The 23,944-nt window shown below is 41.7% G+C and overlaps 2 protein-coding genes and 1 long non-coding RNA gene across 3 annotated transcripts in view; all 3 read left to right on the forward strand.

Annotated features, from left to right (window-relative positions):
• The window catches only part of cpne9 (copine family member IX), a 203,475-nt gene extending 198,201 nt beyond the window's left edge, over window positions 1-5,274 (forward strand). Inside the window, exons 19-20 of the mRNA XM_038696360.1 lie at window positions 639-712; window positions 1,947-5,274. Of these exons, the coding sequence (XP_038552288.1) occupies window positions 639-712; window positions 1,947-2,174 (302 nt within the window). The 3' untranslated portion in view covers window positions 2,175-5,274. The remainder of the gene's footprint in view (window positions 1-638; window positions 713-1,946) is intronic.
• A 704-nt stretch (window positions 5,275-5,978) lies between these two features.
• Window positions 5,979-15,042, forward strand: si:dkey-156n14.3 (zinc finger protein ZXDC). Its single transcript, XM_038696359.1, has 10 exons — window positions 5,979-8,204; window positions 8,675-8,827; window positions 9,367-9,445; window positions 9,903-10,033; window positions 10,239-10,409; window positions 11,902-12,686; window positions 13,164-13,248; window positions 13,341-13,501; window positions 13,700-13,801; window positions 14,241-15,042. The coding sequence occupies exons 1-10, from the start codon at window positions 6,191-6,193 to the stop codon at window positions 14,325-14,327; spliced, it is 3,768 nt and encodes a 1,255-aa protein (XP_038552287.1). The 5' UTR covers window positions 5,979-6,190; the 3' UTR covers window positions 14,328-15,042.
• A 7,765-nt stretch (window positions 15,043-22,807) lies between these two features.
• Window positions 22,808-23,869, forward strand: LOC119886460. Its single transcript, XR_005441487.1, has 2 exons — window positions 22,808-22,960; window positions 23,057-23,869. It is a non-coding gene; the product is annotated as an uncharacterized LOC119886460 (long non-coding RNA).
• The last annotated feature ends 75 nt before the right edge of the window (window positions 23,870-23,944 follow it).

Below are 23,944 nucleotides of genomic sequence, written 5' to 3' on the forward strand. Positions count from 1 at the left end.
GGAGGTTTATTTCAGTTAGTGTTTGATATATAGAGGATATTTAATAGAGAAATAAATTCAACAAAAATGAGTGTACTTTGAGTGGCTGAAGTTTTTCCTGTGAGACATAATTAACTCTGTTTACACTGGAAGTGAGTTAAGTTAGCCAGACAGCTAATGTTTTTGTTGATTTATAATGAATTCTACTAATGACTGAAAACTGAGACTTAATTTGCAACAGTAAAAAAAAAAAGGAAGAGGATAGGATAATGTACCACAGTAGCTGTGGACAAGATCTTCATACCTTCTTACTTATAGTCTGAAATTACAATACGAGCAATGGACCAATGACAGGGATTTGAAATGAACATCCTAGACAGTGCTCACAATAAAACACAGTTCACATGCCAGGATAGAAAGCATAGAATACAAAAAAATACTCTGATACTCTGATTTGTTAAAACTGACAAACTAATCTGACCATATGCTTTGTTAGATTTTTATTTTGTATTTGCATTACTTTGAAAAGTAAGAACGTTCCCCCTGTAACTGTCCTATAAATAGCCATGTGTCTAATTTGTTCAGAAAAGTACACATAGAATGTACACTATGTTATGGCTCTACCTAACAGGTACTGCATATGTGTTTGTTGTCTACAGCTATGGAGGAGCTAGATGGTGATGAGGTCAGAGTGTCCTCCAGGGGACGCTTTGCTGAAAGAGACATTGTCCAGGTAGGGTATATTCGACATACAGCCTGCCCTTTAACCCGCAGGAGTCACACATCTGATGTTTCTCAGTGTGACCAGCGAAAATTTACATGGGTTTGATTTTGTTCAATTCCAGCCTGTACAGCACAGGCATGTCAGAAAAAAATGGATCCTGCAGCATGGCAGTTTTATGTCCTCAAAAACGGAAACTAAACTGCATAGTAAGCTGGAGCTTTTGTGAATTCTGATCCTATTATTGATATATTACTGGAGTAAGTCAAAAAGTTAAACTTTGTTTAAAGAGAAACAATTTATTTTCAGCTGAATGAGGCTGTCATCAACCGTAATTGACATTATTTCTGATCAAAATGTCCTCTATCTTGCATGCACAAATTAAAGGTTAGTTCTTTTTACTTGTAGTAGGATGTTCAGGGACCTTTTTGTATTTTAATTATTATAATTGTAATATAGTATATATCTGAACATTCTTGCTTACATGTGCAAACATTTTTGTTTCTATGACCTTTAAAGGACCAGAAATAATTGTGTGCACAAATGCACAACATGACTTTAATCACCTAATTTTAGAAAACATTTGTGTACATAAACCTATTTAATTATGACAGACATAAACGATGCCAGATAAAAACGGCAGAGACTGAAAAGTGTGCCAACCAACCCCACCATTATTAAAATTAACCTTAGTATTACTATAGTATACTATAATAATTCTATAGTATACTATAGTAAGTTTGTAATGTTTTATTATATTTTTCGCCAGCGATGGTATTGATACATTTTCTTCTGTAGTGTTGTTTTATTAGCTATAGTAGCCCTAAAATATTTCAATAGCAATACTGTGTATCTACATCTTTGTAGTATTCCTATATTATTTTAAACAGTATTACAACAGTAGATTGGTCTTTCTGTTGTTGTTTTTTGAACACAGTATAGAACACTCGATTTTCCACACGAGCTCTCTCTCTCTCTCTCTCTCTCTCTCTGCTTCGAGTCTGTCTCACTTTTTATCAGTTGGTGGTGTTAGAGGTGCTGAGGGGGTTGCAGCAGCCCCTCTTCCTCTACACATTGAGTCAAATAAGAAGTTTATTTTAAAGTCAATTCTTCAGGTCCGTCAGGGCCCTTTGGGCCCATTTGAAAGGGGTGAAACACAGCAAAGGCTGCCTCTGCCGTGCTTTTATTAGCTGATTAAGGCAATTTTGTCATCATCATCTTCCATTTTTTTCCTGTTCTCATTCAGTTTGTTCCTTTCCGGGACTACATCGACCGGTCAGGGAACCAGGTCCTGAGCATGGCCCGACTGGCTAAGGATGTCCTGGCAGAGATTCCTGACCAGCTGCTGTCCTTCATGAAGAGCCGGGGGATTGATCCCCGGCCCCCTCTGCCTGCCACCTCCGACTCCCCCTCAATGTCCACCACCACCACAACCACCACTCCTGCTCCCAAAGCACGCAACATGCATGCCTGAAATGAGAGCAGCGATAGAAGCAGTATGATAACTGGAGATTTAGGCAAAGGGATATGTGTGTTTGTGTCTGTGTGTACAGTATGTTTGTGTGTTGCATGGTTTTTTCGGGTTGGTTGACAGTATCTGAGTCAGGATTTTGAACATTTACACAGTAAATTGAAAGTGACACCTACCAGAAGAGAATCCAGTGTTGGTGGGGATGATTCCTCCAAAAGGATCTGGAGTGGAAGTGTATAAAAAAGCACTTTTGATCTTTTTCACATTTCTGGTTCTGATGTTTTTCAGCACCTATCATGATACATCTTCTGCAAGTGCACCATGCTACGCAATTACCAACAAACTGCTTTTAAATCAAAGGCTTCAACTGTAGTTTAGCACTTTTTCCCCAGTCATCAATTCTGACATTTCAAACAAGTGACAAAAACCACTACGGACTTTTTTGCCAACACAGCTTCTGCAGAAGTCGAGTCTACAGCTCTGTCCGCCCCACTGAAGTTTCTGTGACACTGTTCCCGCTCACAGTGATAGGAGTGTCTTGCTGTAATAGAGTAATAAATGAGGTAGCCGGGCAATTGATTGGTATCAGTTGTGAAGAAAGACAGCATTGAGGATGATGTCCTTTCCTTTTTTGTTTATTCTCAGGGCATTTTAAAGGCTTGACAGTAACACAGGGGACCTGAAAATAGAGAAGCAGAAATTAAATCCTGTCCTGGTTGTGGCATCTGGGAGCCAGTGGACACTGGTTCTTTTTATTGCTTCATGAAAATGTATGCTGTAAATTGCTGTATGCTTAACATGAAATTCTAATATGGTTTTATGTACAGGGGTGGTGAATACCCTACATTTCAAGGTCAACATTCAGAGACAGAGCGTTGGAAAGTCTGAACTAATCACAACTGGACATGAAGGGAGGTGCTTACAAGCACCTTCTGAAAGCAGAAAATATATAAGGCCATGAAATTGGTTCGGGGTGGAGAACAGAGTGAAATATCCTCCACTCCAGCACTCCACTTCCTCCAGCCACATATAATGTAATATCAGAAGTAACAGATTATTTCAGCCCCTGTTGCAAAACTGAATATAACCATTTCTGTGTGCTCCGCTGTACCCCCTCTTTCTCTAAATTGGGGCTGTCATTTGGGATGAATCATTCATAAGGTGGGTGCCTCTGGTTCTCCAGCTGTCTGGAGCGTGTATCTGTTTAAAATGAATAGAGTTGGTCAGTGTGCATTTCACAGGCCAGGATACTCAGATGTAGCAGAGAATGTGTGAAAGTGCCAGGGTCCCCTTTACTTTTCTTCATCTTTGACTGAAAAGAAGACACCAAGAAAAGAGTGAAGGGAGAGCGAGTTTTGGTATGTAGTCCTATGTCAAAATCCCTGAGGAAGTTGCAATGTGCTGACTACTTTTGGAAATTTATGCAGTTTTCCCTCATCACTTCTAGTGTTTGATCTATGGCTGCACATTTCCTGTGGCTGTCAGTCAGGGCTCATCAGCTGCTGTATAAACAGGCTGATTTGCAATGAATGTTGACTTTTTTCAGGTTTACACCTTTTATTTTTGTTTCATTTCTTATGCCTTGGGTGCATGAATGATTCAAGCTAAAATGAGCTAGTTCTTGAGTTGAAATCCCAGATTAGTTTTACTATGGCAAGTTGTGCTCTTGTCCTCATGTACACTCCTAAAAACAGATACTGTGCAGTTCGGTCAAACTCTTTTGTCTCTGACCTTTGACACTTGCTGTAAGCTTAGTTAACAACTAAAGATGAATGGTTCAACCTAAAAGCATTGGCAAGTGGGGGAAGTCTGTAAAGATAATAATAATAATGAATGGAGTCATCTGGATTATTAAGCATGTGTCATATTGTATCAGAAAGGAAATGGATATGTGGCCTTATTTCTGTCATAATCCTACAAGTATGTGTGAGGCAGGACTCTATTTTTATATGACAAAACAAGAAATCCATGTTATTTTGCATGCTTATTTGGCTGATATGCTGCCAATGATTGTACTTGTTCAGAAAATCTGTATCTTTATTCATATCTGAAAATGAATTCATACAAAATTCCTACGTGTTGACTTGTGTAATGTGCAGGAGCGTTCTTTCTACTTCTACTGTTTTTGTGTATGGTATACTTGAAGGAACTGCCAATGTAATACTCTAAAACATATAAGAGATACATGAATAGTAGGATAGATTTGTATCACACTGTGTTTAAAACATGCATGTATGTGTATTATGATCAAGTACACCAACCCAAAGTCACATAACTTATTGGATATTTTTGTATGAAGCATGATGAGCTTTCTATACAGTGTGTACAGTATTAGTTCATTACACTGACAAACAATACACTGCTCACTGCTTCTCCCCTGTCTAGTGTGCTGCGTACAGCCTACATGTAGGTAAAATGTAAATATGTCTAAAGTGATTTACAGAATATTTTGTGAACAGTCTTCCTTCCTTCCATTTTGTTCCTCTCTGATACTCTAAATGTATGTCTGCTATCTTTGTCTCCATTTGTGTTGGTCAGAATTTAGTTATAGGTTTGTCTGTCTAACCAAATAAAGATATTATTTAAGGCTCATCTCTAGTCTGTGCCCAGCAGTGCAGTCTGTTGCTATTTTGACAGTAATTAATGGGGTTTTGTTAGGGACCGTACAAAAATTATTAGGGAAATTTTCAGTCACCTCACATTTACATTTTAGCCTTCGCTTGCAGGATTAGTGGAGGAAAGGGATCACACTATTGGAAATGATGGCTTTAGTATGTGCAGAGGGCCATTTCCTGTCTGTGTTTCCAGGTTTTACTTTTTTCTTAATTTTTACTTTAGCCTGCACCTGAGAAAGTTAAAAAGTGTCACTGGCCAATATTATAATTACTGTTCATCCTTTTGATCTCTTCAAAAATGGCTAATTCATCAGTTTGTTGTGTTTTCCATAAAATTGCAAATTTAACTTATCTCTATTGTAAAAATTATTATGCCAGTTTTATTTGCTACTTTTTGAGATATAGCTGGGACTAGGTTGCAGTTTTGTTTCAAGGGAAGGGTCCAAAGAAAATACAAAACTATGGAGACAGTCTGGCTTAAAAAAAAAAGCTTTAAAAATAACTTTTATATAGTCCCATAGATCATATTACATTACATTACAGCAGAGTAAAAGTGATTTTACCAGTATTGTACATATTGTATGTTTCATTTTCTACTACAAGCTTCTACCATGAAAACATCACAATCAGAAGTTCAATTGTAATAGCAGAGTCTTCAATGAATTTCCTTAACCTGAGGGTGCCTGAGGTTAATATGTAGACTGTACAGAAAAAAGGTTTAATCGTGGAGAAGACAATCTATGATGTTTCTTCTGAGTTTTTTTTTTTGGTTTGTTTTATAGTACTGCACTGCCACTCAGAGGAAATACAATGAAAAAACACCGCCTGTGACTGGAATAGTTGATTTTTTGAAGTCATCAAAAGAGTTTTGGCTTCAAATTACAATTAACAGTTAAAGCATCATTAGTAGAATGGATCACACCGATAAATTGATAACTGGCCATTGGTATTGACAAATCCAACGCTGATCCACTCCTAGAAAGTCCACTCCACAGTTTAACTAAAGTCAATGATGCTGTTGCTACCTTCAAGCACTCCTAGTAGCTCCGGCCTCAAGGTTTGACACACCTAACGTTACCATACAGTCTTTAGAGTCTGTTAGTTTAGGCATCAGATGCCTTACATGCAAGTGTCAAACTTGGGTGTCTTAAATAACTAACATTAAAAGTCGTATCGCCGAACTTCAAACTGAAACTTCTTAATTCACAAGGCTTTGGGTAGATAAATAGGCAAACACAACTTTCTGTACATCGCCGAGTTTGGCCGCTTCATCCCTGGCTGCAGGATTTCCATATTGATCTTGAACGCAGCACCTGAACTGTTATAAACTGTGTAGTGGATCTCCGGATCGCCTCCATTTACTAGGGCGGGCCTTTTCTGTGTCGCTGCTACAGGGATACCAAGATGGAAATCCAGGGGCTTTCTGGTGCCCAAAACATTCACTCTCAACATGGCGCCGCACACAGAACCGCTTCGTCTACACTTCGATCAGCGACAGGGTCAACACATCATTTTATTTCCACTGAAAGTGAAACGGACGGCCTATTGGAGTCCCCTGAGCCACAGAGTGACAACAACAACAACACTAGGCCGAGGACATCACCGTTTCACCTACTGGCAGAAAATGGAAGCGGGGCTGCCTGTTCGCCTGTCAGCAAGCCAAAAGCAACCGATAAAACCAGTTTACCGGTTAGTAGACCGAGTGTCGGACTTTATAACGTGAACACGGAGAAAGACAATGAGCTCAACGCACTGCTTGGTTCGCATGACTTTGTTAGAACTGCCTGGAAATACGGGATAGAAAGCGGGGATTCTGTAATGCAAATGGCGCTGCCGCTGTTCGAAGAGGAAGAGGAACAGATCCCGCAGCGGCACTTAACGTTACCGTTTCCAGTTTTACGGCAGCAGCGTGAGGACGGCGCCTTCAAGCAGCCCTCGCTGGCCAACCACATAGCTGCTGCACCGGGGAGCTTCACTAGGGCGAACAGAGCAGACAAAACCGCCCAGGAACTGTATGTGGTTTGTAATGTCGTTCAAGAGGATGGCAGCTGCGAGGCACGCCAACAGCGACCGGATGTATCACCTGAGAACGGCGATAAAATGAAAGGTAAAAAGCCAGAGTGCTCTAAAGCAAGCCCCGGCTGCTCCATGGAGGTCGGAAACAGCAGTGACGTTATTCTCTGTGGATCTAATGACAACTTGAACTGTCTTGATAGCCAGATCTTGAAAAAAACTGAGCACGTTTTCAGTTTACTTAACGACAACTCTGCCTTGGCTAATGCTAAACAGACTGTTTATCACCACATTGTCGAAGACGTTGTTTTGACAAACAAATATGGCGATAAGATTTGTGGCCAGATTTGCACCGAAAACAATGAAAGTAAACTGGTGCGGGAGCTTTCGTCGCACTCCCGTATTGACGAGAGCAGTGCCTTGATTGCAGGGAACTCGGGCATCGTGGAAGCCATGGACACCTCGGACTTCATTTCAAATTCAACCGGACTGCAGGACAGTGCAAACCCGTCCACGGCCTCCACAAGTCCGCCTGCTGGTGAAACCTTTTCCGGAACTATCACGATCAACAACCAAAGCATCATAGTAACCATAGAAAACGGGATACTGACACTCGCTGCTCCACCAGAGGGGTATGTACACAAAGAGGATGACATGGTCAGTTTAAAGGAGCACCTAGGCATGAAAGACCACGAGGATATTGTTCTTCTCAACTATGATGGTGGCACTAAATCCATCGGGAAGATCAGCACGCTGGCAGTATCCAACAACAGCCAGCAGGAAGAGCCCAGGCCTGGTTTGTCTGTGAGTGACTCTGAGCTGGCTCTGGTGGATGACTGCTCATTATCAGAGCTTGGCACTTCTCTGGATTCCTGTCCCATTATCAAGCAGGAGGCTGGGGCGCTGTGTGCTGTAACGGAGGCGGATCTGGTCACCCCACACCCCAAAGCCACTGTGGCAGACTGTGATAGTGGGGACTTTCATTCTGTACCGCTAATCAGGTCCAAGAAAGAGACTGTGGCCTCTTTTGGCTGCCCAGAACCGGCCTGCTCCTGTACATTTGACACACGTCAGAAACTCAAGGTTCACCTTCTGAACCATGCGGAGGACCCGCGCCCCTACCAGTGCACTATAGAAGGCTGCGGCTGGGCTTTTGCCACATCTTATAAGCTAAAACGCCATCTTCAGTCCCATGACAAGCAGCGGCCACACACCTGTCAGTTTGAAGGCTGCGGGCGGCGTTTCACCACAGTCTACAACCTCAAGGCTCACGTCAAAGTACATGAGCAGGATAACGCCTTCATCTGCGAGATCTGCAGCGAGAGGTTTCGCAGTGCTACACGACTCACCAATCACCAGAGGGTCCACTTTGAGCCGCAGAGGCCCCACAAGTGTGAATTCCCAGGTAACATAAGCTGACTGTTTGTTTCATTTTACAACTTCCTCTTTTCACATATACATTTACTCCACCTGCTGTTGCCTGATGGTCTGGTATTGTACAACTGCACACTGGTTACATTGAATATGAAGCAAATGACCACAAAGCTGCACAAAGCATTTGGGGCAGCTAATGTGTAGGGTTATTGAAATTAACTGTACAAATCACACTCACCATCTCTATCTCTCATCTCAAAGCATTTTATATTAAGGAGCCTCATTTTCTCTAGGCGGTGGACTCTGGTGGCTGTTTGGGAAGCTCATTTGATTTCTCTTAAACATTTTCCTTTTATCTCAGAAAAGTTTCCCTGTAAAATCATTTTGTTGCAGTAAGCTAGATGTAAAATTTAACAGTCTTATGTGCTAATATATTCCTGGTACAAAATGCACTTTTCAGTCAATCCTTCCTTCTTACGTGTTCGCTTCTGTCCTGTGCAGGCTGCGAGAAAACCTTCATCACCTTCAGTGCCCTGTTCTCCCACAATCGCACTCACTTCAGGGAAACGGGTCACTTCACCTGCACCTACCCAGGCTGCGACAAGACGTATGACAAAGCCTGCCGTCTCAAAATCCATATGAGAAGTCATACGGGTAAGATGATGCTAGATTAGAGGGTCAGTAATATTGCTAAAACATAACCCTCAGTGGTTCAGGGCTCTACTGCTATTTAGCTCAATCTAAAGATAAAAGGGCAGGCAACAAGTGCTCTGATAGAACCTTATTTCAATTCTGCAATTTAGTATGGAGTGAGTATTGAGGGTCGCAGAGAGGTTTGAGGCTGTTTTCTCAAAGAACAAGTCATTCCTCAGTCACATGATGCTGTGAATGTGTTGCTCTCTGTTTGCTCATTTCAGAAGAGAGAAGCTGTTAATGCTGCATATTCGCAAAACATTATGATTACAAACCGGTCACTGGAAGAATATGTCGGGACTATATCCTCTGAACTGAACTCACTCTGGAGCAGGTTAGCCGTGCAGCATAGGTTGCACTGGATAAAAGTGTGCCAGTTTTGTGATAGCAGGAAGCCTGGGTTAGGCCTATGGTTAGCTCTGCACCAACTAATCCATCTTGCTGATACAGGTCATACATCCTGTTCAGCGGTAAATAAACTTCGAATTTCTTGTTTGCAGGTGAGAGGCCGTTTGTCTGTGACTCGGAGGGCTGTGGCTGGTCCTTCACCAGCATGTCTAAGTTGCTCCGACATAAACGGTAAGAGCTTCCCCCGCAACATAAACATGTGCACCAGCAGGCTCTCGACTTTAGACATTTCACCTTTTGACATTACTCAGGGCTTCAGGTTTTGTGGTTCACACACTAGATTCTGCATTAAATACAACAGGTTTTGTAGAACTAGGCCATGGCATACAGTCAGCTTAGTTTTAGTGTAGTGTAGTTCTTGTATGTTTTGACACTGCATGTTTCCTGTTAACGTCTCTTTGTGTTTTAGTAAACTTCACCTTGCAGCTGCAGTTTTGCTTTACTACCGAATTGTACTAGGTTGTCATGATTTTGGTTCCCATTGCCATATGAAGTGTTATTTTAGCTCTTGATATAGTTCCATCAAAATTGGAGTTTGTTTTTTTCTCTCATGTGGTCTGTATGATGTAGGGAGAGTCTGTGTGTGAAAAGGGTGTCACTTGACACAGTCTCCTTCTGCGTTTGTCAGGAAACATGATGATGATCGTCGCTTTGTCTGCACAGAGGAGGGTTGTGGGAAATCCTTCACCCGCGCAGAGCACCTCAAGGGTCACAGTATCACCCATCTGGGCACCAAACCCTTCCAGTGCCATGCAGAAGGTACGTACAGGTACCAAAACACAGGAGCAGGAACATGGCTTATACATGTTTGTTTTTTTTTATCAAACAAGACTATCAGTTACAAAGGAACACAGAGAAGTTATTATTTATTCTTTCATACCGTTAAATGCAGTGCAGTTAAATAAAGTAGTTTCACATTTTCTAAACAGGTAAGGAAAACATTTGTCCCGTGTATGTTTTTCAGGCTGTAATGCCAAGTTCTCAGCACGCAGCAGCCTGTACATACACTCCAAGAAGCATAAGCAGGACGCCAGCACCCTGAGGACCCGCTGCCCTGTGGCCAACTGCTCCAAGCACTTCTCCTCCCGCAGCAGCCTTAAAAGCCACATGCTCAAACACCACCACCTCAGTCCTGGTTAGTAAGCTTCGCTGTTGGCTCATGACCTAAAAAGTAATGCGTTTAATGGAATTGTTTGACAGTGGGGGGGTGTAATACTACATAACCTACTTAACTAGAGTGTTGCAACTCACAGGTTGGCCCACTTTTATATTTGTGCAACTTAATGATATGCTGCTGAATGGAAGCTTATCTTAGCAGACAAAAAATCTAAAATCCAGAAAATACACCATAAAACGCCCTCGAAGAGGTTTGGCTGGAATGACAAATAAATAAATAAACTCCCACACATGAGTCAAATACGCAGTAATACATTTGTTTGCAGTGCTTGTGCTTCATCAGGCAAATTGTTTGTGACAATGAGAAGCCATCTTGGGTAAGGAGTGACCGTAAGTCTGCAGCTAATCACATTCCCCATATGCCCATATCCCCATAATAGGAAGGCATAAATACTAAACATTAATTTCATTAAGACAGTCTCCGATGTCATTAATGGAGCAAGAAAAGCAAAACCCTCCGTATAGTGTCAATTGTACCCCAGAATGCTTACATTAAATGTGTAAATTACTGTACAGTGAGTTCTAGGAAGCCCCAGAGGCTAAACTGCTTTCACAAAAGTTGGGCTGCTATGACTAAATTCCAATTTTCAGTTAATGTATTGAAAATGCTAATTTAGCGGAGATATTAGAAAACCACCATGTTAACATGCAGTCTAAGCCACAGCACACAGCCATGGCAGAAAGATGCAATAACAACACAGAAATGTGCATGTGGAATTTTCACATGTAGTTGTGAGAATGTTATTATGAAACCCATAAATATTCAGCAATAGTACTTAGCTAGGCTATGCTAAAAATTCAACAATTGTTCAGACTATACACCAAAACATACAAAACTATTTCTGGGTGTACAGGACGTTCCTCAGAAAACAAACTAACTTCTATACAACTTCTAACTTCGAGTAACTAACTACAATACCTGGAAAAATATAAATTATTTGACATTTGAAGTCAAATACATAGTACTTTGTGTTCAGCAGAACAGCATCAGTTAATTTACCTCTGACCGCTGAAACTCTGCCGTCTGATATTCTGAGGGGGTTAGCTTAGTTTTGAGAATTACAAATGTCTGTTGAGCCAACAACAGGACAACTAGCTTATCAACAACCGTGTACTGGGCCATCTTGTTTAATACTTCAGTGAAATTGAAAGGGGAGACGGCTCCAACCTCTCAGGGTTCTTTATAGAGGTCAGAGTGTCGGTCCTGCAGGTGCTTTGTTTAGTTGATTGTGTTAGTACCGCTCTGTACCGTCCCTCGCAAATGGGCTTGCTTGTATCTTTTGCCAGCGGGTTGGGGGTCAGCTCACTGTCGGGGAGAAGAGATTGTTAGTGTATTTTCAGTGTCGATATTGCGGAAAATGAGTATTTAAACCATTGAAAATATTCAGAATGGATATGTCAAAAAAACACTATCCTATAACCTCCAGTCCTTTCCCTCTTCTCCATCCCAGATGTTCTTAGCCAGATGGAGACCACGCCCTCCCTGACCCCCAGCAGCGAGCTCATCAGCTCCACCCCAACAACGGTTGCAGGGCCAAGTATTGCCGGGGGCGACCAGCTTACCAACTTGGACCTCAGCTCTCTTTTCTCTGCTGTGCCTGGAGGCACTGTGCCCGCCGCTGGCATAGGAGTAGGAATTCCTGTCGGTGGGAACAGCTCTAATGGCACTTTCACCATGGACCTCTCCCTGGTCAGCTCAGGAATCCTCACCATCGACCCCTCCTCTGTCAGCACCACACTCTGTACCAGCACTAGCACCACATTGGCCAAAGCTGTGGACCCTCTTATCCTGGCAGCCAGTGCTGACATGGGCCACCACCACGGTCTGGAAGGAACAGTGGGTGATGTCCTGCCCCCACAAGGCAGTCTCAATCTGGATGATGTGCAGACGGTGAACCCAGAGGCCCTGGGAAACCTTACAGCTCTCACCATGCAGAGTGCTGGTGCCTCTGTGGACCCTACTTTGCAGCACCCACTCAGCTCCTCCAGTGCTCTGAGCGTGGAGCCCACAGCCTCCCTGGTGGTGGCCCCTGTTGCTGAACTTCTGGCCTCACCCTCAAAGGTGGTGGAGGTGGGTGGGCCGGGGGGATCGGGGCCTCTGCTGGGCTGTGTGGAGGTGCTGGGACCTCAAGATGGAGGAAAAGTCCTCACCCAGTTTGTTTTCCCCGGTCACAGCAGCAGCTTCAGCCCACAGAAAGACCAGGAACTCAACGCTGTGTCACCAAGCAGCTTCCTGGTGAGTGGTCATGCTGTCATGCAGCACAGGTCTCCACCCATTTTACACAGCCAGAGGGAGCTGTGTGAAATCTGATAAATGTGGTATCACTGCACAGATGACTGATCTCTGCTTGAGCTTGCGGCTTGAGGCATGACTAGGGTAACACGACCAAACTTGCTGCAGTTGAGTTGCACTGTGAGTAATGTTGTAGGTGCCAGGTGACGGCAACAAGAATAGATAGAATATAAAGACAATTATTCTAGTTGTCTTCATTGATTTGGATCCTTTTTTTACAAACCTGCAATGCTAAATTGGTGAAGTTGTCTTTTTCAAGGGATTTGCTTTTTGTATCCAGTGATATAAAAGGATTGGGTTTTAGGAAATGACCCAAATATGTGCTCCAAGAAGCTTGACTGTAGTTGGTGTTCGCCCTCAAAAGCCTAGATAATGTTGGTGGGTTTGTGTAGTGACCTGTGTATCCATTTGGTATGTCAGGAGAGTGGGGGCTCAGCTAGGACTGACTACAGAGCCATCCAGCTGGCCAAGAAGAAGAAGCAAAGAGGTCCTTCCGCCTCCTCTGGTAAGACAGGCCTTTGTTTAATTCTCCTCATTCAGACTGGACAGAGACCGTTCAACAGTTAGTGATGATGGCGTTCTCTTTGCTCAATCCAGGGAGTTCAGGGTCGAGTCAGAGAAAATCTAAAGGAGCAAAGGCAGCACCAATGGCTCCCTCTGGGGCTCATTATGGTGAGGGAGCTGCAGCAGCCAATGGGGGCCTGACTCTGCGTGACCCCGTCACCGGGGCCCAATATGTCCAGATTCAGCTGCTGCAGGTGAGATCCCCAGACATGATAGTTTGTTTCCCAAGACCTGATGTTGCTGGATCATGTTACTACCTGACAATAAAATAACATTTTGCTTTGTGTTGAGAAAAGCATTTTTCATATAGGACGGTACTGACTGCACTGAATAACTGCATCATATGCAGCTGTTGTTGAAAGTCATGCTGATCAAAGTATGTGTACGTGCAGGACGACCCGGCCAGTGACGGCGACCTGGCCTTCCAGCTGAGCTCTCAGCCCTCCAGCTCCCACTCTCAGCTCTCTGCTGACCTGCCTGTCAACATTTTACAGGTGAGAGAAGTTTTCTTAGTTTCTTCAATTTCTGATGCCTTTTATTGATATTAACAGTGCCTGAAGATGTAACACAAGTCCACCTACTGACACAGTGGGGTTATATTTCACAACAAAACAAATTTTAAACATTTCATTACATTCACACATGCGAACACTGGGATAAAGTGATAAATGTAGATAAAAAAACAGAAGAAAAAACAAGTGAACTAAATTACATCAAATGATTTTGAGCCTTGTGTTTAAGAAGCACTTTACAGCATGTATTTCCATGTCGATGACGTTTCAGTTTCAGAATGAAAGTGAACAGATTACATTGCCAAGCTCTGGCTGACCTGAGTGGATGTGAACAGTTCATTTGCATAACTTTTCCACATGGTGTGAGTATAATGTGGAGGATGATCGATAAATGAACTGAGCTCTGACTGTTTCCTCAAAGGAACCTTCAGTGATTGCAGAGGATGACAACGGCTCTGACAACTCCCAGTTCACAGGAAGCACAATCAACCTTCAGGACTTGGAGTGACCGCCAGAAGAGCTGCTAGGCAAAGGTGTGCTGCTGCGATGATCGACCTCACTGGCACCTGGTCACTGTCCACTGTTTACATCAACAAACATACTCTGAGATGTTTGATTCCATCAAACAATTGCCTCGTCTTTTCCCAGGACTTTGACAGCCTTTTTGGACACGTGGTTGAGAGAGTTTGGGGAAGGGGTGGACACGAGTCCACAGATAATGCACCTTGAAAAGAGGAGATGAGGATTGTTTGTTCAGAAGATTATTATGTGTTTAATTCTAAAGTCCAGTTTGTACCAAAATCAAACCTGAGAGCATTGTCACGTCAAAGACACATGCGACAGGCTCTTTGTTCCTTTTTATTTTTTTATTTGTTTTGACTGTAGCGGTGTCTATTCCATGGTGCCACATTGCCACTCATGCACACACAGTGCGCTGTCTACGCTCCAGTTGCCTTACAGACACCTCACGCTGTGCATTCCTCCACCGGCGGGTTATCTGCTTCATTTGTGGCTATTTTGATTTCCAATGCTTAGATTTATTTTTCTACAGCAGTGGTTAAGTCTATGTTGAAAACATGCCTGTTCCTCTGTTTATATACAGTATGTAATGAGTTAATACTGTAATAATTTTATCTGTTTATTTATTATTTAGCCGTGGGTTTACAGATTGGCAGAGCCAAACACAGAGATGAATTAAAGAATAAAGCACAATCAGAACAGTTTGTGGAGACGCCTTCATTTCACTTTTCTTGAATTAAATGAGAAATGTAGAGTTTTCATTTTGACCAGATACAAAAAATGTGAGGATCCATAAGATGCATTAAGGAAAGTCCATATATTAATGTGACTAATTTCAGTACTTATAGAGAGGATCTAGTGTATTTCAGCTCAGTCAAAAGAAAAAACAAAAGTACTGTCACTGCTTGTCCTGTGCTCTGTGCTGATTTGATTCAGGGAGCTGGCTGTGGGTGGGTACACATCCTTCCGTGTCAGATAAACTGTCAGTCCACTATACCAACACTGTATGGACCGATACGCAATTGTAGCATGGTCATGGATTACACTCACACTGATTACACAAGCAAAACCAAAGCACACAAGCCCACAGCCAGAATATCTGGAGGCACCCTGCCACATGTTTAGACCAGATAATTGATCAGTCATGTTAAATGGTTGCTCTGTGCTACCATGTCTCTTTCAGCCGATGACAGGTCCTTTGCTCACTCATACTACAAGAAACAACTGATTTAAAAACTGATTTATTAACTATGACTACAGCAGAAGAACAGCGCCATCATCCTATTTTCATGATTATTTCATCCAAATCCTGCAGTCATGCCTCTATTTTCGAGCCACTAGATGGTGTGCAAGTCATTTGGAACTGGGCTTCCATACAGTGAGAAGCAATTTGCTAACGAGGTTAAATATGTAAGCATGTTCTGCCACCAGCACTCATACATATTTTATAAGCTTATTATAATGATTTGTTTTCTTTGTTGCTTGTTGAGTCTCAACCTACCATCTATCTGTTTGACCCTTTGACCCCACTACATGCACTTGGGTGTGAGAGCTTGGTTACAGCAATAATTGGAGTTGCACGCACACACACACAGTTTAAAAAGGCTTATTTTTACCTCGTGTTGGATTAGAATGTTATGTCTGATCTAGACAATGCTTAAATCTTTTTGCAGATTAGTATGGTGGCATAAATTGTATACAAAGGTCAAAATCCATGTGAAAGTAGGTGGTTTTGACTTGGATTTCAGAATAAAATGCAGTAAATTACAGACTTACCAGTCTCCATAAGGTCTACCGCCAACACCACAGTATTCTCATGTACACACACAACTTTTGATAATGTTACAACTTTAGTGTGTGAATGTGAACCACACTCGAACACACTCGAAAGACATTTAATATCTAGATGCTCCCCACAGATAATGAATGGAGGACTGATATTGCACATAGTGTTTAGTGCTTGTTAGTGTTTAAGCTTTTTATACATCAGCATTCCACTAAGGAAGTCATTTCAGAACATCACTTCCCTCCTGCTGCTCTTCCAGTTCATTGCTAAGTAGCAGGTTTTAGTTCAAGTAGGCCTAAAACTAAAAACTGGGGAAACTGGGTTTTTGTCATCTCAGCACAAATTTTTGTCTTAGTTTTCTTGTTTTGGACTTCTGGAGAAAGATGATAGAGGCTAATTTTTGCAGATGCTGTAGGCCATACTGTATCTTATGATATAAGCATTGTTTCATTATTTAATCTCACCGCCACTGCAGCATGTATAGTTATGCCTGATTACTGCAAATTGTTCTTATTAGAAACTTTAAATTAGGTTTTTCATCAATGTATTGAGGGTTGTTTCCCCAAGAGCAATGTTCTCTTTGTCAGGAATACCCTTTTCACACTTCCAAAACATGTGTTTGGGAACACAAAAGTGCCATACACATAAATAACGTGATGTAATATATTGCAAGACATGGTTATCCAGTCTCAACACTTTCATTCTTTGCCATATAACAGAGTACAAAACTATATAGAGGTGCTAATGTAGTCAAAAACTACTTACATCAGAGTTTCTAAATGGAATGTCCAGATGGTCTTTAATTTATTTTATTTTACACTAGGTTTACTCTTGTTAATCTAGTGATTAACACTGCAGACTTTAGTTCATGTTGTTGTGTACATGACTATATAGAGTTCGAGACTTGTATATGGGGACGCATGGATGTATACAGACACATACATGTAATATATGTTCATTATGTCATGTGACCACAGCCACTTAGCTGATGAGTTCCTGTGAAACACCTTTTGCCTCTTCCCTCACTTCTCTTGATTAGTCATTACTGTCTGTCTCTAGAGCCAGTAAGTTGTGCCGGATGATCAAAAATGTTAATTTTTTGTCACCCTTTTGCACATATTGTCAGCTTTTGCACATGGAATAAATTTATTATTTTTCCATCTTAGGAGCCTGACACTATTGTTTAAAAAACCTGGATTCAAGAGCACAGTTCTTTGACACACTTACACTCCCACACATTTACACCTGAAAGTTTCCCAGCACAGTCTGATCTGTTGGTCACTGAGCATTAAGGGCCTTGCTAGGAACCCATTCCCCGTTTGACCCACATGCACCAAACTTGTGTGTGTGGCATGGCGTCGGAAATTGATGATATGCCCATGTCCATATCCATATGCCAACATTCACTCAAAGTCATAGCACCACGCACTGGCAACAGGAAGTGTCAAGTTTCGTGCTGTTGCAGTATGTAATACTAACAGGTTGGCTACACGCACCTCAAAACAGAAGAGCCTTAAGACAATGATGATGCCATGTTGTGCGTGTGAGTTTTTGGGTAACGGCGTGTCCGTGGCGTCAAAGTTTGATGCTTTGCCATGAAACAGGAAGTTGTTTGTGCGACTATTTACAGGAAGTTCGGTGTTTGCCGTATAAACCGGAAACAAATGCACGGGGAAATGCATTGAAATAAAGACACAATTGTAAATCTCACATGACAGCTCATCTCTTCAAACAGAGGGCCATTATAGAAACACACTGCCACCCATCTCTTTGTTCTCTCCTCAAACGGAGGTGCAGAAGGATTGCTTGGGGTCTTCTCCTTCTGTCTTGTCGGCGACTTTATAATGTTTGTTTAATTGTGACTAGCCTTCAGTATAGTTGGTGCTGCAGGTAGTAATGCCATAATAATAACAATATAGTGGCAAATATGTTATATATGTTCATTCTTGTCAAAGCTTCCCACTGAGCTGTTTAATAAACCAATCAATGTCAAGAATAGGAAGACGCAGCCCACATAGATGATGACGACAGGACGACCGGACAAGTGTGTCATGTAAAGTCCTTTTGTGCGTTCGCAGAATTGCAGTGTGAAACCAAACAAAAACTAACCAAATGTATCAAAACATGAATTTTGGTTCGGACCTTGGTGCCGACTTTCAGCTGTGAAAGCCCCCTAAGAGTCAGACCCTGAACAAATCTACAGGCCATTATTCACTCATACTCATAGCGCCACCTACTGGCAGCAGAAAGTTACTCTTTAACGATGCAACCCCCACTCCCTGTTTGACCGAGATGCACAAAACTTTTGTGGCACATGTATTATCCCAAGACGCACAAAAAAGCCTCTTGCTACCATAACCTAAAGTCAACAGGAAGTCAGGCATTTTGCCTTTTACACAATCTGTACTTGAACAAACTTTTCCTACAGAATGAATCCGACTGATTTCAAATTTTCACTCCGCAGTCTTAAAGCATGGATGATGAAAAGTTGTGAGTTTTCATCAAAAGCCGTTTCCTGGTTCAGAAGTTAGACCTGTATTTCCACACAGCTCAGTCTAAATGGCTGGTTTCCAACTTTTTATCTGTGATGGATGTATTGACAAAGCGAGATCTTTCTCTGCCTGGCAATACTCATCCCCTCTCTCATCTGACCAGAGAAAAATCTTTGGCCTATGGCAAAATGTCCAATGTTTGCAGTTTTAGATAAGCATATGAACTTGGCACTGCACTTCAGTAAATTACATCATATAGTATGTTGCATTGCTACAGAGACCTACTGTATCTTACAGAAGTACTGAGTAACCCATGCCCTTTATTAACCTCTGTTGGAGACCAGCAGGAATTGCTGCAACACTGAAAAGTCTGTGCAAGTGCTTAAAGAGGCCAGAGGTTGACACGACTAATACAGTCACGTTTTTATGTGTAGATATTAGATCCTGGTACTGGATTCTATATTGTGATGGTGCATTAATCATGACAAGGCTTTACACTGAAGCAGCATTTTCTGAGGTACACAGTTTATTTTCTCATATGCACCTGTTTGATGTATAGGTGAGCTGCCGTGAAGTGGGAGGAAAGGTTAATGGTGGTATTTCAGAGACAATTAAGAAGTGCAGTGCAATTTGCTTTACTTTAATAATGACTACGTGACCATGCTCAGCAGAATTTGTTTTCAGCACAGCATTGTACCACTCAGAATCAGTTCACATGTTTTGGCAACATCATACATACAGTAGGTTGACATCATTGTAACATATCACATACAATAAACATTATTATTAACATAATTCCCTTGCACAAAGCTTACTAAATGTTTTGTGAAAGTGGTTTCCTGGACACAGATTTTGATTGATTTTAGTTTTTTTAAAAAGTGATAGAGTGATGAACCCATATTTTTTGTATGCAAAATGTAACTATGGTGTGAATATTGATGTATGTAAAGTCAGCGACCATCAGCACCCTTAAAATTAGAATGATGAGAAACTGGTTCTTCAGCACAACATCCCAGCCAGCCTGGACTCATCAGTTTGCTTTCAGAAACAGCAGATCCACAGAGGACGCCATCTCCACTGCCCTCCACTCAGTCCTCACACACCTTGAGAAAAACAACACCTACATCAGAAAGCTGTTTGTGGATTTCAGCTCAGCATTCAACACAATCTCCCCATGAAGCTGATCAGCAAACTCAGCACTCTGGGTTTAAATACAACACTCTGCAGCTGGATACTGAACCTCCTCACAAACAGGCCCCAGTCAGTTCGGATTGGACACATTCAAGTGTCTCCACTCTAGTCTCCTCCACTGTAGTGTTGAACACCAGAGCCCCCCAGGGCTGGGTGCTCACCCCCACCTGTTCACACTGTACATCCACAACTGCATCCCCGACATGGAGAGAACTCTGTTGTGAAGTTTGCGGATGACACCACCATCATCGGCCGGATTTCAAACAACGATGACACTTCATATCGGGAGGAAATTCATAATCTTGTAGAGTGGTGCTCAGAGAACAACCTACTGCTCAACATCAGCAAAGCTAAGGAGCTCATTTCCTGCTTTAGGAAAAAATAGACAAAGACCTAAACTCCTGTCTACATCAGTGGTGCTGAGGTGGAGCAGGCTGTCTAGCAAGAGAAACAGAAGTATCCACTGTCGTACCACTGGACTTCAGCCAGACTGAGACTATTAAATTTATCCTCAGCACTGCACCATGCAAATTGTTTATATCTGTATAATTTAAAATATATATAATTTTTTGCATATAATGTTTGCTCTTTGTGAGTGGTATAAAGGTACACACTTTATCTCATTATACAGCCCTGCTGTAAAATGACAAATAAATTTAACTTGTACCTTGTACCATGTTTATAGGCAGCTATGTCTTCCATACATATCAGGTGCAAGTCTATACATATTTACAAGGTACAAGGTACAAGGTTGTTTATAAGTCATTATACAGCACAAAGCTGCATAACAAAACAAAATCTGTAGTTCCTTCATGCTACACGCACAACATATAATTAAAATAAAATATTCTGATTGGCTAGTGGTCCTTAACTAGCTACTGTGCATGTGCAACTCCTAACAAATATCTTGTAGAAGTGAGATGCATCACTCCGTAGCTAAAACGGAGTGTTCAACACACAGGGTGAAAAGAGGAGCTGCAACAATGTGCGAAAAATGAAACCATGTAAACCTGTTCTGGTACAACCCTTTAATAAAATGATGAACCTGAAAATGAGCATTATATAACCACCAAAGGACAATAACAGAGTCATGAAGTTTGCTGGACAAAAACCTACAGTCGCTATTCATTTTACCAGATTGTATTCATTTCACATTATTAATTTAGTGTTGACAGTGTGAGGGATCTGATTTATTTTACTTTGACCCATCACTTTCTCCTCCAAAGATATTTTTCCTGTTTGACTAATACCTAACAAAACGTAACTTCTTTTAATTTGTGCCTTTTCTTCCTTCATTTTCAAGCCAGTGCATTAAACATTAGGTCAGTGTTCCCCAACCAGGGGTATGTGTAACCCATGGGATCCTTCTGCAAGTAGCAAGGGGTACGTGGAAAGATTGACAATGGCAAATCAGAAAAAACAGTGAGGCTAAAACTGGAAAGGGTCTCGATATTTTTTGGGAAGAGGGTCTATATTCTTCTATATGTGCCATCAATGGCTGAATATACAATAATGGTATCAAATCTTCTGTCATGAAATCTCACATGCTGCGTCTAGTTGCAATAAATCATCTTGCTTATTTACATTCAGAAAGCTTCTCCACTTGTAATGTGTCCTCCTCAGACTCAAAGCAGATCTGGAGGCAAAGAGTAACCAGATTTCAACATCTACCATCTAAATATTAGGGCCTGTACTCTTCCCCGGGGAGACGGAAACCATGAGAATGAAGTAGGGCAAAGGTGCGCGACTAATCCTCAATTGAGCAGTGGTCCTATCACTGCAGACAGAGCCTGTAATCTGTAGTCCAGGCAGGTAGAGCCACCCTGCAGGCACACTCGGGGCTTTTGACTTCAGCTGTTTGATGGCTAGATTAAGTCAAGTGGGATCAGACAGACATGCTGCTCTGCCTGTCACACAACATGGTAGGCCTAATAACAGCAATTTATTGTAATGCATGTTGTACAGGCCCCAAAGCCTGGCCAAAAACTTTATTTTATACTTCACTGGATACACTGTGGGGTCATAGGGGGAATACAAGAGATAACTATAGGAGGATGTGCCATAGAGCAACACTGTTATTGTCAAATAAATATGAAATGATAGTCAACCAACCACAACTTCACTGGCATGACATGTTCCTTCATCACCATGAAAAAACACTCAATCCCTCAAACAACAACATGCTGCCTTAAATACTCACTAGAGTACCAAATGTCGCCCCAAAAAAATACACTATTTAAAGCTATTTGAGTAGAGGTTGTTAAAGCAGCACCACCCTGCTGTTTATGGAAATTACCAAGTTTTACTCTGATAATGAAACCATTTGTGACCGTTTCTTTTTTTAAAGATTTACATGTTCAGTAGGAACCAATGGGCTCGGGGCTGAGTGCCACTGACAGTGTAGGAAAGTATTGAGATCAAAGCCATTTGACATGTTGACAAGACATACTGTATGTGTCTGCCAAGTCCAGCTGAGGTAACCCAGCACCCTCTGTACATACAAGGAACAGGAACAGGAAAATATGGCTGAGTTTTCCTAATTGCCAGCTTCTTAGACAGTAACATGGACAGCGAAATAGCAGATGAGGAGAGAGAACAGAGAGATAGACATTGGGCCATTTTTTATAATATGTGAGGAAATTTCACGAATGGACTTTTGCACAGCACCACACTTGAATTCACTGAGCTCCTGAAAGCGACAAAAATTTGTAGAAGCAGTCTGCATGCTTAGGTGCTTGATTTTATACACCTATGGCCATGGAAGTGATTGAAAGACCTGAATTCAATGATTTGGAGGGGTGCCCAAAACTTTTGGCAATATAGTGTATCTTGGGTATGTAGAACTTGCTTCGTGGTACAGGCCCCTGGTGCCCAAATTAGTGTTAATGAGAGCCACCTGTGGCGGAGTTGGATAGACAATTCAGGTGGCCTATCAGAGGAGAAGTTGGGACCAATCGGTTGGTCCCAGAGGAAGGATTTATTTTTCTGTTCCAGGCGTACAGATTTTTTTGGTGATCAAGAGACAAAAGACTGAGCAGAGAGAGCATAGGTAGACAAGAGATGAGCAACAGCAGCTTCAAGGCAGTGTGATCAGACACACACATCCACCACTAGCGGCTAAAAGTGGAAGAGATTAAAACCTCTCCTTTCCGCGTAAGTCCCTTAAAAGACCAGTGTTTGTTCTGTGAAATCAATGTTGACCAGTGTATTTGAAAGGTTGTGTGACTGGGCTTGAGTTTTCCTCTGCAGGCTTGGCCAGAGCAAAGGAGCGAGGCTTCTGGACAGAGAAGACCAGCAGAGATGCACAAATCTCTTGTTTTAGACCCACACTTACCGCTGACAGTCACAATCATGCTGGGACAGAAGCAGTAGTCGCCCAGTTGTCATGGAATATTATAATTGATTTGAATATATTAAAATATATTGTAATAATTAATATAATTGTATACTCAAATGATTGCTGCTGAAATATGGAAATGTGAACATCTGCAATCCATGAGAACTGGGCAAACCCCACCTGCTGATGAAGATCATGTGATATGATGAAAAGCACCAGAAAGGTTATGGATTTTATTTTGAGAATGATTTCTCAAACGTTTGAGTTACATAAGAAATAGTATTACACAGTTTTTCCACCAGAGAGCACTGACAAGTGCAACTAGACGGACTGACAAATAAAATAAAAAGATGTTGAGTGGTTTGCTCTGAAGTCTCTAGTTTAAAAGCAGGTTATTCACATGCAACCACACACCTTGAATATTGAATTATTGAGTCCATGCATTAAAAGGAAATTCCATTGATTAAACACATGTTGTTGTCTTTGTTGTAGTGTGTTGTTAGTGGTATTGTTTCACTTATTATTGTAATGTGTTTGATTTGTCCCTTGTTCTGTATTGTAGGCTATTGCATATTAGGACCCCCTTGAAAAGAGATGGTTCATCTCAAGGGGTTTATCCTTTTCAATAAACTTATACTACATCAACCTCTGTTTACAAGTCTTGGGGAGATGCAAATAAATAAAACTGACTTTCCTCAAAGTGCTTGTAAACAAGTCTGCTTAAATCAGTCAGATAAATGAAAAAATAATGCATTAAAAGGTACAACATAGCCTACTTTGTGTTATACAAACCGGGATTG

This window comes from Micropterus salmoides, unplaced genomic scaffold (assembly GCF_014851395.1).
Source record: "Micropterus salmoides isolate LMB-PRFRI ecotype aquatic unplaced genomic scaffold, ASM1485139v1 Ms_hic_scaffold_4, whole genome shotgun sequence".
Classification (NCBI taxonomy): Eukaryota; Metazoa; Chordata; class Actinopteri; order Centrarchiformes; family Centrarchidae; genus Micropterus; species Micropterus salmoides.

Excerpts from the sequence above, each read along its gene's own strand:
- si:dkey-156n14.3 (XM_038696359.1), top strand. The coding sequence starts at position 6,191 with ATGGAAATCCAGGGGCTTTCTGGTGCCCAAAACATTCACTCTCAACAT. Across the intron at positions 8,828-9,366 it reads CCATATGAGAAGTCATACGG|GTGAGAGGCCGTTTGTCTGT; the intron begins GTAAGATGATGC and ends TCTTGTTTGCAG. Across the intron at positions 9,446-9,902 it reads AAGTTGCTCCGACATAAACG|GAAACATGATGATGATCGTC; the intron begins GTAAGAGCTTCC and ends TGCGTTTGTCAG.